Here is an 18,739-nt window from a genome sequence, read left to right on the forward strand (position 1 = left end):
TAAATCTGAAACAACCCGACAAACCCATGCATGTCGGGTATCACTGCACTCAGGAGATGTTCCTGAACCCATATTGGGGTGTTGTTTGACAGTGACATATACCAGAACCTGTATATCTATAACTAAAGTACAATTTGTGTGGAAAAAAAAATAAAAAAAAATTACTATTACAAAGTTTGACAAAGGGTAGTTCTATAATTGGTGCATGGAAAGGGTTAAAATAACAGCATTTGGAATACCCAGGGGTGTCTAGTTTTCAAAAATATATGGTTTGAATGGGTTAAATTGAGTTAACCGGCTTCAAAGATGTTCCAAAGAGGAGATGGAGGCAGAATGACCAAATGACCACCTGAATTACGCATTCCCCAAAAGTAGCCTTTTACCAGCCAAACAATCTGACAAACCCATGCATGTGGGGTATCGCTGTACTCAGGAGATGTTCCTGAACACACATTGGGGGGTTGTTTGACAGTGACATATACCAGGACCTGTATATCTATAACTAAATTACAATTTGTGTGGAAAAAAAATAAAAAAAATTACTATTACAAAGTTTGACAAAGTGTAGTTCTAAAATTGGTGCATGGAAAGGGTTAAAATAACAGCATTTGGAATACCCTGGGGTGTCTAGTTTTCAAAAATATATGGTTTGAATGGGTTAAATTGAGTTAACCAGCTTCAAAGATGTTCCAAAGAGGAGATGGAGGCAGACTGACCAGATTTGTTAAAAAAGATTTGGAAATCATAAAACGCTGCTTGTACTTATTGCCCTATAACTTACAAAAAACAGCAAAAAAACATAAAAACATTGGGTATTTCTAAACTCAGGACAAGTAGTAGAATCTATTTAGCTAGTTTTTTTACTTGCTTTTTTAGGTGAGTAAAAGATTTTTCAAATAAAAGTCATAAAATGTGTTTTTTTTTCAATTTTTCACCATGTTTTTTTTTATTTTTTTATGGTAAATAAGATGATACGATCAAAATAATGGTATCTGAAGAAAGCCCATCTTGTCCTGAAAAAAACAATATATAACTTATGTGGGTACACTAAATGGGTGAGGAGAAAATTACAGCTGAACACAAGCACCACAAAAGTGTCAAAACAGCTGCGGTCCCACAGGGTACAAAATGAAAAATGAGCCGGGTCCTTAAGGGGTTAAAACAATACAGACATATCAAGCCCCTTTAGTTTCTATGAGAAAAGCCTATCAGCGCCTGCTTTACTGGTGCATGATAACTGCGTTCCCAGCGACACGCCTAATAAGAAATCTTTACTTATTTCTGGCAAGACTGGGCATTCTGTGGCTCTAAGAATGGTCTTTATAATGTTTCATTCAGCCAAATAATTTACATCCAGCAGAGTAGATGGAACTGCACCTTCGATACACCAGTATTTTGCTACCGGTATGTTATGGTTGATAATTCTGCTTGAATACAGGTGACTCTATCTTTAAATAAGCGCATGTCAAACTTTCCTTGATGACCAATATTAGAGCCATTTGGTTTACAAGCAAGTCTCTACATAGAATCATATTCATGACAGGCTATTAAAGGGTTAATACATCATTAGTCCCAGGACCAGCTCATCTAGAAGGTTCCCAGGCATGGCTACGAGTGGTCTTCACCGATGTATCTTCATTCCTTTAAGAAATACATTGTGGGTTATTTTAAGTTGCTCAGACTTTCTGCCCCCACCCTTCCCAAATTTACTTTCGGTTTAGTAATATTTCTTCTGTATCCTAGTAGCGATTGATTCTTAACATGAAGTCTTTATAAACCTTTAACTAATTACAAGCTGCCCCTTTCTAACCTCAGGAAGTGAACACTTCATCCCTCTTTCTGCTAAATTAGCAGTTTTTCACTCAGGAATCCCATTCAAACACTCTTGTTCCAGAAGGAAAAGGGAGTCCCCTGTCCTATTAAGACAAAATATAGGAATCGGGTGGAAAGAGAATGATCCAAAATGTGAAACACCCGCTGTAGAAACCAAGCTCTGCGCATCACGTTCCAATACCAGAATTACGAGATCCTTCCAACTAATGCACTCCTAGGTTATACATTCTAACCTACAAGTTACCACCTTGTTACAAATAAGGGAATTAAATAGTTAAACTTTAAAGAGCCATTAAGTCTATGTCTGATGTGACTAAGATTTATTCCTTAAAGAGAGCACAGGAGAATCCAACCCCAGTGAGCGTCTGCACCAAGAATTGCTTGGATTTCTATGCATTATTTGCGTGGATTTCTATTTATTATATTTATTATTCGTGTGGATTTCTATGTATTATTTGCGAGGATTTCTATGTATTATTTGCGTGGATTTCTATGTATTATTTGCGAGGATTTCTATGTATTATTTGCGTGGATTTCTATGGTTAATATTTATTATTTGCGTGGATTTCTATTTATTATTTGGTGCTCGGTTTTTGCTCTTTGCCTCCTCCAAATGGCAGACGTTCCTCCAGCTCCAACTTTTAAGTCGTCCTACAGTAGTTGGTAGTAAAGCCGACATGGAAAGGTGGGGAGATGTAAAGACACGACTCGACGTGGGACATACAGAACGGCAGCGGGGCTACATGTTCCGAGGAGACATATTGCAAAAGAATTGGGAGAAAACAAGAGCCAAAATCAAAGGCTACATATTTATTCATAAAAAATAATAAAAATAAATTGCGCGTCTCTTTAAATAGATGGCGAAATGTAAGCTGATGCATTGGAAACAAAGTACTCTTCATTTTTCAACAAGGTTGACTCCATTACCGCTGGATCTGTTTGATCTATAGGCTGATCCCAAATATGACACAAACATCCACCTACACCATGAAAAGGGTCATTTAATCGGAAGCACACTGGGATTCAAGAGTTAAAAATGTCCATTCAAAATCCAGGATCCCACGATATTTTCTGATGAAGTTCTTTTTCCTCAAAACAGACAATTTCATCACCGACATTCACTTCTATATCTTTATCTAGACTTAGACCACACTCTACTCCGGTTTTCACGGACTGAACATCTTCCTTGTGGTGTTTAAGTGAAGTTAAGTTACCTGTGGAAGTAAAAAGATAAGCAGGTAAACAACAAGGAGACTATTGTCCTGCACTATGACATCACAACGTAATCCATGTGATCTCGTAACATCACTTACCTTCCCAAATAACATTTTTGTTGCGGATTAATTTAAATTTCAGTTTCCTGTCCAACGCTCCTTTCTGGACTCTGCAACCTGCCACCTGGACCTTTTTCTTTCCTGCTGTGACGTCAAAGGTGGCCAGTACAGACGCCTCACCTTATTACGGAAATAAATATATTTATTGCCAGATGATAACTAAGCAGTGGCTCCCAATGTTAACGTTAAACACTAGCGTTCTCAACTTCTATTTACTTTAATGTACAGAGAGAATACCAGTCAGACCAAATGAATGCTAACAGAATATCTGCAATTAGGCCAAAGACATTCTGCCGGTTCGTACGCAGGATCCATACCGGGACATTATATAACGAGACCAGATCATTCACAGAAAGAAATAATGGAGTGGGATACGGACTTCAACATGCGTAAAAATGTTACGCTTACGGATTAGAATGTCCTAAATCTTTGGGGAACCCCCCCAAAAAAACAAAAGCGCGTACCTTTTACAATTTCTTCCATTAACGGGGCTAATTTGCTACTGAGTTCTTGTTTCAAATCTTCAACCAGATGGTAAATGACCCGATGAAGTTTGACTGGGATCTCCTTCTTGGCCGCAAGTTGCTGAACGGCTTTATTTGCGCTTACATTAAAACCGTATATGTATCCTGGGTAAAGGGTAGAAAATAAAGATATTTGAAAGAAATTTTACTCTTTAGAGACTTCTCTGCGAAGAACGTAAGATAAAGTGTACAGGAGATGTGTAAGCGATCATGCAGCACAATGCTCAGCATGTAACAGCATGGTGGGGATTACTTATCCCGATATACACAGACCCGATCAGTATACTTCCTACTATATGTAAAGTAAAAGCATTTCTACCAACTGGTATACAATTACCCCCATGCAAGAAATGTTTTCCATAAAAGATGAGAGGCTTTATATCTAACTACGCTTTTACCTTTGAAGGTTTCAGCAAGTGTAATGTCGTTCTCATTGATGTCGCCGACTCCGAAGTGAACCAAGTCGAGTTTACACTGATGATCAGCATCGTAAGAGTCAATAATACTGAGCACAGCTTCCACCGAGCCATCAACATCACCTGGGCAGACACAAGGAGGCTGTAAATATACCCAGCAGCGAAAGGGCTTAAATATAAAGAAAGGTCCAATCCCTCTCATACAAATGGCTTTTACTTTAAAATAAATCCTTTGACCCATTTAGTGTTTATGTTGATTATGAAGGTTTATAGAACGCCCGTGCATCTCGATGTATGTAAAGAATCAGACGCGGAACGCGATCGAGCTCAGCAAGTATGGATTTAGCAGCCCTTAATTATAGACTGTCCTGCTAATTTAGTAAAGCGTCACCTTTGATTATTATAGGGAATGTCAGATCTTCCCTCTCGGTCTTCTCTCCAGGTCTGGTGGCCATAAGGTGCTTGTTAGCCCGATACATGGCGGACTTCCTCTGTCTCCAAGTCATGTTGCTGAATGACTCCAGGTTTTTCTTATAAGTTTCTCGGTGCTCTTTCTGTCTGGCTTCAATAACCTCCAAGTCCTCCTCGATTTTCTCCTGCTCCTCTACATACTTCCGCCATTCAACAACCTCCCGAGCTCGTTGCTTTAAAAAATAAACAGACGATAACATTGTAAAGTATCTAACTCACATATGCGCTTAACGAGCAATTGTTTAATGCTGGAATGGCAAACAAGTTATTTGCGTGTATCTGTGGGTATGTTAGTGTGTGTATGTGCACCTGGGTATGTTAGTGTGAGTGAGTGTGTGTATATGAGTGCTGATGTTGAGCGTCTGGATGCGATTATGTATGCGTGAGTGTGAATGTCTGGGGGGGGTGTCTGGTTGTGATAGTGTATGTGTGTGCGTGTGAATGTCTGGTTGTGTTCGTTTTTTGGGGGGTGTTAGCGTTAGTGTCTGGTTGTGAAAGTGTTTGGGGTGTCAGCGTCTGTACCCCTCTCGAGGAAAGGCTCTGAATCTGCCCCTGTCCAAATTACTCTTGGAACAGACGCTCACTGCGGTTGGCCTTTTGTAATGCAAAGTGAAGCCAGAAAGATGAAACTGCAACTCTCCTGCAAACTCCCTGAATAATTGCATCCTTGATAAGAGTGGTAATTAGCCACTATTATTTTGTATTATTAAAAAAGATCATTTATATGGTCTACTAGTTAATTTTAGCTTTTCCTGATGTTAACAAGTTGACCCCCCCGGTTGCAATCATTTCATTGCCATACAAAGTATTTACCTCTGATTCGACTTCTAATATTTCATCCCCAGCAGATGGCAGATCCTTCCAGCCCACAATCTCGACCGGCATACTGGGGCCCGCATGGCTCAAACTAGTGCCATTTTCATCAAACATCAGCCGCACTTTTGCCCACGATTTACCCGCTACCAACACAGCGCCGTTTTTTAACGTTCCTCTCTGTACGATGGCTGTGGTCACGGGGCTACGAAGAACAATAGTTTAGAGGTTTTACTTTTGAAGTGATAACCATTAACACGCAGGAAGTATGCGTGTGAAATATTTACCCTTTTCCTTTGTCTGTACGACATTCTATAACGGTTCCTTCCACGAGACCGGTCGGGTCAGCCTTCAGCTCCAGGACTTCAGCTAAGGTCACGGTGGCTTCTGCTAAGGCTTGCAGGTTGTCTCCCTGATATACAAGAGGTTTCCCAAAATGAATTCTAGTTCCATGCATTTCTTTCTCCTATGTGTGATGCGTTATACTTTCCACGTGTTAAGACTCTATACCTTCAGTGCAGATATATGTACAGCCTGAATATCTCCACCAAACTCCTCGCATATGATGTCATGGGACAGGAGCTCCTTCTTTACTCGGTCGGGATCAGCTTCAGGTTTGTCGCACTTATTTACGGCAAGGATGATGGGGACTAATATGAAAAAGAAACCACGTTAGACGTTTCATCCACACACCGGGAAAGGAAACAAGATTCTATGGTTGTACAGAACGGCTGTTGCTTTCCGTATAGCGAAGGGAAGATGCGCGCGATCCTTAACACACCCCCTTTATGATAAAGGCATTCTAGAAAGTAAAAAGTTTTGTATCCTCACTACCTTTGGCATTTTTGGCATGTTGAATGGACTCCACCGTTTGTTTCATTACTCCGTCCTCTGCCGCGACCACCAGTATAACGATGTCCGTGACCTGCGCCCCTCTCGCTCTAATTGCAGAAAATGCAGCATGGCCGGGGGTGTCAAGAAACGTGATCTTCTCTCCCGAAGGTAAGCGAACTGCGAAAAGAGATCGACAACAAGAAAATACTAAGGAATCGTGAAGATAATGTGATACTTACAGCACTAACAGCTCTGTAACAGATGCTATGGAATCAACACGGACTCTAAATGATACACAACTGCCCTCAATGCCCGGTGCGTGGGATTATCCATAGGTAGTTTTGATCCATCGTAGGTGATAATGTGGGTAAAGCTGGACAACTTCAAACCAGTAAATAATCAGACCGGGTTTCATCAATATCTTATCCTGTTACACAGAGTCACAGAACAAGACCCACACGCACCAACACACTCAGGTTTATTCACTAAACAGTGAGTTGCAGGAAGCTGTTGTGACGTAAAGAATGTATACTTGCTGTATTAAATGAATACTATGCCAAGTTAATGCATTGCGATGAGATTCTCTCCTTCCGTAAGTCACTGTTTAATAAATAAAACTTACCAGCACCGAATGTCTGGTTAGAAGTGAGAGCAAAGAACGCCTCGAAGTAAAGGATGTTTATGTCAGTGGATCCCACCGTTAAATGCTCCGATGTGCTGGGTGATGCCTCCGGCCTCCATGGCGGCCACTTGAGATTTCCTTAGCTGGTCAAGCAGGGTTGTTTTTCCGTGGTCCACGTGTCCCATTATAGTGACCACAGGAGGCCTGGGAACTAATAGAGCGGGATCAGCGCGGCCCCTGTAATCAGAACGCATGTGAAACGCCTGCCTTACAGATGACATTTACACGAGATATCGGCAAATATATGAAAGGATCATTTGTTCAGAATAAAAACTGTATACATTAACCGATCTTTATAACTGCTTGTAAACTGCTTTGGGACCGATGAGCGATGTACTAGTTTTTTTTTTCATGCCTACACTTCTGTTACAAAGAAATCATCTCCTACAGAACACAAAACGCAGAGAGACGCCGATCTGGGGTTAACAGTAGCCTCGTTTTTTGCGATGTAGTAGAGACAGGTGCCCTGTCCAGAACAGGCTGGGGTTACATTTATCGAAGTACCTCTTTACAGCATCTTTATTCTCTTTCACCTTTTCCTGCTTCACTTTTGCCCATTTAAATTTCATGCCAGATTTTTTTATCGCCTCCTTCACCCACTCTTCGCTGAGGACAGAGGACTCGTCCAGAGAGTCCAAATCAAGATCCGTATGTAAAAGGGCTTCGTAGACATGATCTGGAGAGAAAAAATATACACATTATAGAACAGACTCAAGGGATGAAAGTACATACAGATTTCTGACTTTTGCTGATTTTTGCTGAATCCACTGATACCTACAGACATCTGCACCAATTGAATTCCTGAAGAAGCCCAAAGGGGCGAAACGCGTAGAAAGACTCAATTGGACTTTATTTCATGAGATTTTAACCAAATGCCTGCACATGCACTTTGTGCATGACAAAACAGTGAGTGCATTACTATCGGTATATATTGTTTTACCTAAGATACTGCACTATTTTAGCTTGTTTTTTTAGATTCACCTTGGAAGAATATTAAAGTTTTTACAGTCCTTATTGATGGGTTGGATTTGCCTCTTTCACTTGTGAGTACAACATATCACTTAATAATTAATATTGGACATACCATCTGCACTATATTGTGTTGTTTTTTGTTTTTTTCCCTATATATGGACCTGCGCCCCATACATTTTGGTTTTCTTACATTATAGATACATGCCAGACATACGCACACGTCATATATAGGGGCCAGTCATTAAGCATCAGTCCTGGCGCCCAGGGTTTCATGTGCTAACACAGCTGGCAGCGGGTGGGAGCTCGGTGGGGTCCTGTGCATTACCTGGGTAATAGTAGCGGGCAGCTTGTGGATTTAGGGGCTCCTACGCATGGAGAGAACTTGTCACCCCCTTTCATATACAACAGAACAAGCGCAGCTTTCCATTAGCGCGTCTGATCTCTGAGCCACGACGTTACGCCACCCAACAAGGCTAAAAAAACTCCGGAAGAAATGAAGACGAGAGGAATAAATCATCGTTTAATAATAACTCACCAGCATCTTTATTCATGGCTTTTGCGAGATCACCGACCGTCATGCTCTGCCATATTTCTACCTCTTGTTTTTCTTGTTTAGGTTTGATTGGGGAAAGTTTATGCTTTTTTGCATGTTTTCCCTATGAAAAAGCACAAAAAAAAAGAATCACTAATGCTCCTGCGGAACACACAACAAACAACGATTTGTTTTCCAATTTCCAACATTTCATCGAGTTTCAGTACGAAACACTAACATCAAAAACAGCTAGTTTACGTTTAACCTTAAAGTGGATCTACCACTGATTTTTCATTACTAGTAACAGATTAAAATGACAAAAAATGTCGTGTTTCCTTTTTAAAGCTGTCCTAGTCCTTGCAGAATATAATGTTTTCAGCCGGCTGCATGTTGGCCGTTTATATGTATTCTGACTGTTCTGTTACTTTAGCTCAATCTACTAGAGAAACATTAACTCCTTATCACTGCGGGAAAAAGTAGAATGGCTCAGTGTTAATCACCCAGCAACACACTAACCAACTAAAGATTATGGAGGAACGGACTCCATTCGCATTGCCATAAAGAATCAGCACAGTGCGGTGACAGCCTCCAGGTCTCCAGATAAAAGGTTTTATGGGATAAAAAGAGAAATAACCAAGATTTTGTCAACAAGAACCTCACTTACTGTATATACCACTGTATTCTATACCCCACTGTATTCTAAACGCAAGAGAAAAATACCCCTTTAAAGGCAGCGCTCAGGCCACTTACGGCAATGAAATGCCACAGAACGGCAATGAAATGCCACAGAACGGCAATGAAATGGTTAAAGCCAATAAAGGCTACCCGTTACCTCTTTGGTAGACGCAGCTCGGCAGAGGTCTGGGCACAGCCGGGCAGGCATGGCAGGCAGTGACGTACACGGGACGGGTCTCCATCGCGCCCTGGCTGCGTTCCCGAGGCACACGGCATGCAAGCGGCGGCAGGTGCTATGGAACTGAATCAGCCGCTCCAGCTGCAGCACCACCTTCCTGTTCATTGTCCTACCGGGGATGGAAATATAAGATTAAAGATTTATCTCAATACGCTATTAATATTCCTAAATGTTACCCATTTCTGAATTATTTCAGCCCAATGAAGCGGCAGGAACTATGAAATACGTGTCCGAAGACCCCCCTGGCGGACACGTGTGATTGCGCCATAACTGTATTTATACAATAGAATTACCGTCCTTTATACGTAGCTGCCATGATTGGAGAAACTCCCAACGGCAGACCGACAGCCGCACCGATCGCCGACCTATTACTGAATTTAAAGGGACGCGGCTATCATACGCATTACAGAGCACATGACGGCAGGAGCGTCGCTTGAAAGAAGACAAACCCAGTCTGGCATCAAAAGAATGTCAGAGCCCGAAGTCAGTCTGCGTGATGGAAGATACATGATGTGTTTATTTAAACATAGTGATAATTGTCGATATACTGTTACATTGTTACTGTATATGAATCCAACAAATTAAGGGTACACTGATTGATTCATCTTTCATTTGTCACTAAATAGAATTTGACGGCAGAACAGACCAACTCAGCTCATCTATCTCAACCGTCATTCCTGCCGTAAACGCTTCCTTAATCAGTGGACCCTCTCATCTCAGAGTCAGGGGCCATATGCCTATCTCATGCATGTTTAAATTCCCTCACTGTATTAAACTCTACCACCTCTACTGGGAGACAATTCCACTCATCTACTAGCACACCTCTACATTACATCTAATGCCCGTACACCCTTAGATGGGAACCGTCAGCAATTATGTAAAGCAAAGGGGTGCAGACAAATACTGAGTGGGGATTCCAACCCAAACATGACACCAGCTGACAAGCCCTGAAATCACAACCGCAATGCCAGCTGCAAAGCATTTACCCTTCACTAACACCACAGCACAGCACATTCAAAATCTCTAATCTTTATAGCGAGAACAGTGTCATGCGGCTTAACAACGTGTGTCTGCAGGCTCTGCCTTAAAATGAAAATACATATTATTCCCTCAGTCAGCCATTATACCGCTAAAACACACGAACCCATTAACCGTTTAATATCAATACCTTCCCTGAGATCCAGGCGGAACATGCTGACCTCTTGGTGGTCACGTGACAACCCTCCACCTATCCGCTCTACGTGTTTGCGTTCTAAATACTAGAGTTTCAATTTGGTGTTATATCACCTTAATTATTCACGGCTTAAGTGAATACGAATTCTCTGGACGATGTTGGATTTAAACTGGCAGCGATTTTTCTTCGACGTACAATCCTGCACATAAGACTGCATACATTTTTTTTTAAATACTTTAGCTGTCATTTCATCTCTAGAATTTACAATCTTCGACAGAATCCTAGAAAATTGCCCTCATAGTCGGAGGGCTGGCGCATGCGCTTTGATTTGCCGGTGCCACTAATCTGCCATGCTAGTTGCTGGCATTTTTGTAATTCTGGATAAACCATAGATGTCACATTATAGAAGGAAGTGGCATCGTACTCAGGACGCATCCTTAACATCATCACAGAATGAGGGAAATAATGGAAATGATGTTTTAAGTGTAAATCGGATGTATGGGCAGGTGCCCTACTTTATATGGCGCTTCTGGCTTTTCTCCAGCCATCCAAAGTTTTGTGAATCAGAGCTAAAAATCTACCACGGCAGTGATTTGGTTTGCGACTATTTTAAAAAGCATGCAATCCGCCTTTGGGGGTATATGCGGAGCGGTTATACAGGGTGGTGTCCAGCAGGGGGCACTGCATTGCCGTCACTATTAGTTTAGATTAGATTAGCCACCCAGGAGCACAGCTGGTAACACAGGGGCAGCACAGGGGGCATTCCCGTTCCCAATGCTTCAGGTATCCCGACAGCGAGCCGTGCTGTCGGAATGGTGACTTTGTAAAAGTAATTGATGACGCCGGGTGAGAAACATCGAAAAAAAGCAAACAAGAAGCAAAGCTAATGAATTTTATTCGCCTAGTATGGACTCTGCATTGGGATAGCTATGGGTACTCCTCTGGTGCGAGCTTTAGAGATCAGCAGGTTAGCCTTCAAATTCTATGATTTCATTCATCAGAATATGAGCCTCGCTAGAAGAACTCGTTTCAGTCGCCTCCTGTACAGCACTTAATAGAAACATCTAACGTGACAGCAGATAAGATCTATTCGGCCCATCTCGTCTGTCCATTTTTCCCTTAATTATTATTATTATTATTATCTTTTATTTATATAGTACCAACAGTTTACGCAGCACTTAATACAATACATAAATTCAAGGGGTATGACAAGACAAGAATTGACAAAGACAAACCGATACATTAGGTGGAGAGAGCCCGGCTCGCAGGTTTACAATCTTGAGGGAATGGGGTGACAAACATAAGGCACAGAGAAAGGGTGAGAGGTAGTGTGGTGGTTGTATCAATGACAGTGAAGTTCTAGCAGCTAAGATGGCACGGCTTCTCTGAAGAAGTGAGTTTTTAGATGTTTCTTGAATGTTGGGAGGAAGGGTGAAAGCTGAAGGAGTAGATTTCAGAGATATGGGACGGCCCGAGTTAAATCTTGTAGACGTGAAAAGGAAGAGGTGATAAGTGAGGAGGAGAGCCTTAGCCCATGGGAAGAACGTAGGGATCGAGTAGGAGTCCTGAGTTTTGTCTTAGATCCAGGGTAGCTTTATGCCTCTCCCATGCATATTTAAACTCCCTCACTGTATTAGCCTCTACCACTTCTGATGGGTGGCTGTTCCATTCATCTAACACCCCTCTCGGCAGTGGCGTCGCTACAGCCCGTCTTTTTTTTTTTTTAAATGCGGAGGAGAGAGAGGGGCACCTAGCAACCACTCGGCGCCCCCCATTCTCCTCCACGAGGCCTCTACCTCCGTCGCGGTGCCGGCATTTCATGCTGAGCGCCGAAATATGATGTCATATTTCGGCGCTCAGCAGTGAAGCAGCGGCCACCGCAGCAGAGAAGGAAGACAGAAGCCTTGTCTCTGGACCTAAAGGTGAGAGAACGACAATGGGGGAGGGTAGATAGTGAGTAGGGAGAGGGGTTAAAAAGTGATGAGGGAGAGGGGGTAGAAAGTAATAAGGGAGGAGAGGGGGTAGATATTGAGGAAGAGGGTAGTAAGAATATTTAAATAAGAGTGTGAATTAATGTGTGGATGCATTGTGTGAATGAGGTAGACCATGAGTTAATATGTGTGTGAATTGTCTGAATGAGGGAGAGCATGAGTTAATATGCGGGTGAATTGTCTGAATGAGGGAGAGCATGAGTTGTCTGAATGAGGGAGAGCGTGAGTTAATATGTGGATGAATTGTCGAAATGAGGGAGAACATGAGTTAATGTGTGGATGAATTGTCTGAATGAAAGTGTGAATTAGTGAGTGACTGTAAAACTGTATATATAACTAGCAGGAGGTTTGAGCCTTGGGGACCAAGATGGCACAGGCGGGTGTATATGGAACAAAGATGGCACAGGCCGGGCTGTTTGGGGACAAAGTTGACTTGTGCTGGGCTATTTGGGGACAAAGATGGCAAATCTTATGTGTGTGATCTGGGTGCTGGTCAGGTTCTATGATGGCAGTGTGGACGCCAGGGCTGGCTTTGGGGTGTGTAACCTGTGATCTATGCCTGTAATTTAGGGGGTTTTAAATATACCTTTTAATGATGTGTTTTTATGTGAATTCCAATTGATCTATACCTGCAAAGCTGGGTTTTTGCGTTATTCTGTAGATCCATATCTATATATTTCCATACATTATTTATGTATACCTGCAAATACAGTGTTTGTATGTCTTATTCAGTTGATTAATACCTGCAATGCTGTTTCCATGTATTTATTTGATCTATACCTGCAATGCTACGTTTCATATAGTATTGTATACCTGCAAATACAGGATTTGTATGTCTGATTCTGTTTATTTGATATATACCTTCAGTGCTGAGATCACAAGTGAATTTTAGTTGATCTATACATGCTAAGCTTGGTTTGTGTGTTAATGTGTTGATCTATACCTGCTATCGGCAACTGGGGCTAATATAAATATATATCGGCAGCAGGGGCATCAATACACAAGGGGCAAAAACACTAAGGGGGGTATAAACGACAAATCAGTGTGAAAAATCCATCCTGATGTAGACGTCTGTGACGTAGATTGTGTCCTGCTGTTTGTATGTTTTTGGTTATCAGTGTAGCAGGTTATCAGTGTGTGTGTGTATAGGTGTTGGTGTGGCAGAGCCTGTCCTGGTGTGTGTGTTTGGATGTGGGTGTGGCAGAGCCTGTCCTGGTGTGTGTGTTCGGTTGTCAGTGTGGCAGAGCCTGTCCTAGGGTGTGTGTTTGGGTGTCAGTGTGGCAGAGCCTGTCCTGGTGTGTGTTTGGATGTGGGTGCGGCAGAGCCTGTCCTGATGTGTGTGGGGGTCTGTGTGGCAGAGCCTGTGGCTTCAGGCTTCCCATGTTGAATGATCAAGTATTATTTTAGCCCAATAACAAAAGTATAATTCCATAACACATTACTTTTGGCAATATATATGTATTGACTGTGGTATCTTGTGTGCCCCCCTTTATATTGTTTCTAGAGTCGCCACTCCTCAGTAAAGTAAATGTTCCTGACATTACAGCTAGACGCTGGATCCTCTGGGTTTAACATTTCTCCTCTTTTGATTTAGCTGACATCTTCCCAGTACAGCATGGAGATGGCATTTGGCCCACATAATCCTCCATTTTCGCATATGTAATGAGGCTTTACGGGTTCATTAAAATGCATGAGATATAGGCGGATTAATCCATAGCTCTGAACGCAGACGCGGCAGCTCTGTGCACGCTTAACAAGTAAGGCTGATCCTTTTCTAGAAGCTCAGATTCTGTGCAGGGACTAAACCCCATAGAATAGCCAGTGACAGATACGGATGTAGATTGCCATCCGCAATGCCCGCAGAACGGGCCGGTGTCACACGGATCTAATAGGAATATCCGACAAATCCTTTCCCAGCTCCTGATATTCGGATTACGTGATGCCTGATACAGCGAGGCCTTTCCGACTTTACCAAATACTTATAACACAAGTTCTCAGGATCCTTTACAGATCAAGTAATGCCAGACGTCAAAATAACCCAACGAAGTCCTGCCCCGGGGCTACTCCCTAATAAGTGTGTTTGGATGATATTTCCACCCCGCTGCTGCAAACCAAACCACCAATAAAATTCGCACACCCACAAATGTAAAGGGACGCTGCGGCCATCACATTCTCCGTAACGCATGTGATAACCGAGACGTCCCGTCACATTTCTGTGGTGTCCTCCTCGCAAATACATGGGGGGTGATCTGCACAATCCCACCATATGCATCCCCCCACCAGCTATTTCTGGTGCAGGAGATCTTGCGTGTAATCCAATTAAAGGGGTTTTGCACATGCGCGGGAAGTATGTCCTATTTGTAATCAGGATGATGATGATTAATAATGTTACATGCTACCAGGCAATAGTATTAATATATATATATATATATAAAAACTGTTATTTCTTGCTTACAAATGAAAACATATATAATCTTTTAGCGATTTTTATAAGCCAAGCTGATTTCAGTAATAACATCCTTTTCATAGCTGACTTTGTCTCAATGTAATGCTGCTACAATGTTAATAAAGTTTTGTATATACAAAAAAAAGGCCTTCTGAGGACGTGTGAGCGTTTTCCACGTATAGACTCATTAGACTGACAGCATGGCGGGCGGTCTGCGGGAGGAGCTGCAGCGGTACCTGCAGGAGCTGGGTATCCAGCCGGTGTGTGTGGAGCACCCCGAGGTGGGTCGGAGGCAGGGGGCGCCGGAATATTTTACCTACCGTCTAATACTTCCCTATGTATTCACTGCATAGAGTGTCCCGGGACGGCAGCCGGTATACCCACCCAGGCACAGGCGTACCTCCATTTATAATACATCGCTTGCAGCACCCCAGGCCCTAGCATTGCCAGCTGCGGACAGCCGGTCGGAGCTACTCCCATGATGCCGATAGGCTGGTGCTTTCATGGAGGGTCTCTCGCCCACTGTCCTCGTTACACTGCACTTTAATCCCGCATACTGGCTGCTGCTGTCTATTCTCTCTATCTAGCGTTGGCTGTTTGATGCGCATGCGCATGGAAGATGCATTAGATGCCCTGGCAATCTTGCACCCCCATGCTTTAGGTAGTGCTGAGGAGGAGATGTGTGGGAAGGGGGGTGGGGTTGAGATGACCATCCCAAATGCATAGAGATGATCCTGACGAGTCCTTATATGCTCTTGAATGAAAGGAAGGACATAAATAACAGTCCAATCATACACGTTAAAATAAACAAATGCTAATCATCACTAGATTATAAAGCCTGCAGCTCCAGGATCATTTATCCCCCCCCCATCCTGTCTCTGCATAGAGATACAGGGACCGTTGACCCGCATGCTTACATTCCGCGGTGTGTAACAGATTCTAAAGCAATGTTCTAGTAGGATCTGCCAGCAGTGCAAGTGTTCTCTTGTCCTCGTAGGTGTTTACAGTGGAGGAAATGATGCCCCACGTTCAGCACTTGGAAGGAGCACACAGTAAAAATCTTTTCTTAAAAGACAAGAAGAAGAAAAGCTTATGGCTGGTAACGGTTTTACACGACCGACAAGTAAACCTCAACGATCTCGCCAAGAAGCTGAACGTTGGCAGCGGAAACCTCAGGTTTGCCGATGAAGCAGCGATGCTGGAAAAACTCAAAGTGGGCCAAGGATGCGCCACGCCACTTGCCTTGTTCTGTGACAAAGGAGACGTGAAGTTTGTTCTAGATGCGGCATTTCTGGAAGGTGGTCACAAGAGACTCTATTTTCATCCGATGACCAACTCCGCCACCATGGGCCTGACTCCGGATGAGTTCACAACATTTCTGAAAAAAACTGGGCATGATCCGGTTGTGATACAGTTTGATGACTGAATTCACTACAAAAGTCCAGAATTCTGAAGAATCTAGAAGATTGCCAGCTAAAGTGGAACTACTACTCTCATAACAACCAGCCACTACAGCTGGAAATGGCTTATACGTACGACTAAACATCATGTCAGTTGTAGTTTCACAACAGCTTTAGATACTATGTGGGTAATCCTCAGAGTAAACAAGGAAGCAGGAGAGTTGTAGTTTTAAATCACTGATTTCATTTCATGAGGGTCCAAGCAAATAACTGCAGAATACATAAATCACCAGGTTCTCACCATACTATGTAAAAAAAAAAAAAAAAAAAAAAGGGGGGGGGGGGCAAACTCAGACCTTCTTGTAGGAGACTCGTGCCAAAGTTGGTCCTTCATAATGATTTTGGTAAATTAAAACCACAGCTCTCACGCCAACGCCTGCTTTAGTGAATAAACCCCAAGCTCCAGTAAGACATAATCTACCTCGCAAGAGTAGCTGCAGAATGTAGATATTATACATTAACTGCGATGAGCCGTGGAGTCAATAAAAAACATTTTCTAAGAAATACTCTGTATGGCAAAGGTAATGATTATTAAATGTAACAAAGCTCACAATGCTAGTTTTCCCCTTTTTTTAGTTTACATATGAAAGTCCACAACAGCAATAGCTACTGTGTCCCTAGGTTGTGTCTCATTGTTTAGCGATTAAGATTGGGTAAAAAAAATGTTTCAGACATCTTCACCAAAGTACATTGTAAATACTTTAAATTATTTAAGGTGTTAATAATCACTTACCTTTAGGTAAGCTGCAGCTTCTGCCTCATTTGAGCGCCTGTTTGTAGGTTTGGGAGGGGAAGGGACAAATGCCTATAGGGGATTCTACAGGACTCGCTCAGGGACCATTCACCTAGCATATTCATTCAAATACATACGATGGCCGAAGTGGCCTTTTCATCAAACATAAGTGGTAGATGTTAATGCAGTGAAGATATAAGGTGAGGCCAGGGACTAAGGGAAGTATTCAGAGGTTGGGTCGACTGGATGGGCCGAATGCTTCTTATCTGCCATCACTTTCTATGTTTCTATGGACAACTTGACAGATATTCTGATTCCAAGTGTCATTGGGACTTCTGCTTCCAGAGCCCCAAACATTTACTTAGAAACAAGAACAGAAACTCTGAGTAAATATAGATTGACACAATGGATGTGAAATAGATGTTTAAAGCCCCGGGGACTGAACAGCTGCACAGTCCCGGGTCATTCAATACCGAGCTCGGAATCGTGTCGGCACAACAGATGTTTCTTACCCACACGGGGTGATCGTTTTAGTGCTAGGACCGGACTAGCTGCATAGTAGATTTAAAAAAAAAAATGCCATGCAATAGTGCTTTGAATGTATTAAATCACAGTGAGCGAGTCTGCTGCTAGCAAAAGCGAAGGCTCACATATCTAAAATGACCAAGCATCTTCTGTATGCGAATAGATTAGGAATATATGTAACATTAACATACATCCCAGAGCGAATCAATACTGATAATAAACATGGAGGAAATGTGTCATGAAGATAAATTATAAAACACAAACTACCTTAATAAATCTCTGGCCTCACCTATTGTATTATAAAAGAATGGCGACATCCAACATGAAAGCTGTACGGATGATAGGTAAGAATTCACATTTTCTCAGAAGTACACGCTTCTGTTGCAGAGTTTCTTCTCCCGGATCATCCTTAGGAAGCTCTCCCGGGATGTCCCAAGAATTGGCGAGGAAAATGCGAGTTCTTCCCTGGGAATTCCTCGGCAGCACTATTTGGAGACATCCTGTGAGCGCTGCTTCTCTTTTCCAGATGGAATGTGCCAGATATTAGGAATCTTGAAATCTTTTATCGGCGAGGCGGCTCCATTCCAGAGGAAATGTTTCATCCGTATCGGCACTCAAACGTTATTGAATGTTGTCTATTCTATATTTAATAACCAAACTGATTTTTTCCCCCCACCAAGAAAAAATAATGTCTACACAGGATTTTTGTGCATTGGTTTGCTTACGTATGAAGTATACAGATGATTAGATTTGTGTTTTATACCATGGCCGATTGACGTTCTCCTGTGCGATGCTTTGATCTTCGTAGACCGGTATATAATCGCAAGGAGATCCGTGGCAAATAATTTACACCACGTAGTTAGCCTTTTAATACTATAAACATGCTGCAGGTCAAGAGGATCTTATTTCAGAATGAGCGCAATGGTGGAAACACACAATATATTAGGGGGTTGGCACATAGAACGGAGAGGCTTTTGTACCATCTAACCAATAATGCTTCCAGAAATGATCCCGTCAGAGAACACATTTCATGAACTTGGTCCCCTCGCTTTGTGTAAAATGATGGACGGAGACATGCTAACTAAA

The 18,739-nt window shown here is 42.4% G+C and overlaps 2 protein-coding genes across 4 annotated transcripts; one reads left to right on the forward strand and one right to left on the reverse strand.

Annotated features, from left to right (window-relative positions):
• Window positions 1-2,631: 2,631 nt before the first annotated feature.
• Window positions 2,632-10,567, reverse strand: MTIF2 (mitochondrial translational initiation factor 2). 2 transcript variants are annotated; one of them, XM_053459119.1, is made up of 14 exons: window positions 10,493-10,567; window positions 9,244-9,433; window positions 8,415-8,535; window positions 7,412-7,583; window positions 6,924-7,084; window positions 6,226-6,402; window positions 5,902-6,041; window positions 5,679-5,803; window positions 5,392-5,596; window positions 4,499-4,751; window positions 4,090-4,230; window positions 3,632-3,796; window positions 3,147-3,287; window positions 2,632-3,047 (listed from the first exon to the last, which is right to left on the reverse strand). In XM_053459119.1, exons 2-14 carry the CDS (start codon window positions 9,427-9,429, stop codon window positions 2,878-2,880), a joined length of 2,157 nt encoding a protein of 718 aa, XP_053315094.1. In that variant the 5' UTR covers window positions 9,430-9,433; window positions 10,493-10,567; the 3' UTR covers window positions 2,632-2,877. The 2 variants fall into 2 exon arrangements, with proteins under 2 accessions (XP_053315094.1, XP_053315095.1); XM_053459120.1 differs by having other exon boundaries at window positions 10,452-10,496.
• Window positions 10,568-15,093: 4,526 nt separating this feature from the next.
• LOC128483400 (prolyl-tRNA synthetase associated domain-containing protein 1) lies at window positions 15,094-16,553 on the forward strand. 2 transcript variants are annotated; one of them, XM_053459598.1, is made up of 2 exons: window positions 15,094-15,216; window positions 15,933-16,553. In XM_053459598.1, the coding sequence occupies exons 1-2, from the start codon at window positions 15,136-15,138 to the stop codon at window positions 16,359-16,361; spliced, it is 510 nt and encodes a 169-aa protein (XP_053315573.1). In that variant the 5' UTR covers window positions 15,094-15,135; the 3' UTR covers window positions 16,362-16,553. The 2 variants fall into 2 exon arrangements, with proteins under 2 accessions (XP_053315573.1, XP_053315574.1); XM_053459599.1 differs by having other exon boundaries at window positions 15,104-15,195.
• Window positions 16,554-18,739: the final 2,186 nt, after the last annotated feature.

Source organism: Spea bombifrons, chromosome 3, assembly GCF_027358695.1.
Source record: "Spea bombifrons isolate aSpeBom1 chromosome 3, aSpeBom1.2.pri, whole genome shotgun sequence".
Classification (NCBI taxonomy): domain Eukaryota; kingdom Metazoa; phylum Chordata; class Amphibia; order Anura; family Pelobatidae; genus Spea; species Spea bombifrons.

What these genes read in the sequence shown, in the direction of transcription:
- LOC128483400 (XM_053459598.1), top strand. Translation starts at nt 15,136, where the DNA reads ATGGCGGGCGGTCTGCGGGAGGAGCTGCAGCGGTACCTGCAGGAGCTG. An exon ending in TGTGTGTGGAGCACCCCGAG is followed by an intron (nt 15,217 to 15,932) that starts GTGGGTCGGAGG and finishes TTGTCCTCGTAG; the next exon opens with GTGTTTACAGTGGAGGAAAT.
- MTIF2 (XM_053459119.1), bottom strand. Translation starts at nt 9,429, where the DNA reads ATGAACAGGAAGGTGGTGCTGCAGCTGGAGCGGCTGATTCAGTTCCAT. An exon ending in AATAAAGATGCTGTAAAGAG is followed by an intron (nt 7,085 to 7,411) that starts GTACTTCGATAA and finishes TTCTGATTACAG; the next exon opens with GGGCCGCGCTGATCCCGCTC. An exon ending in ATTCCCTATAATAATCAAAG is followed by an intron (nt 4,231 to 4,498) that starts GTGACGCTTTAC and finishes GTGTCTGCCCAG; the next exon opens with GTGATGTTGATGGCTCGGTG.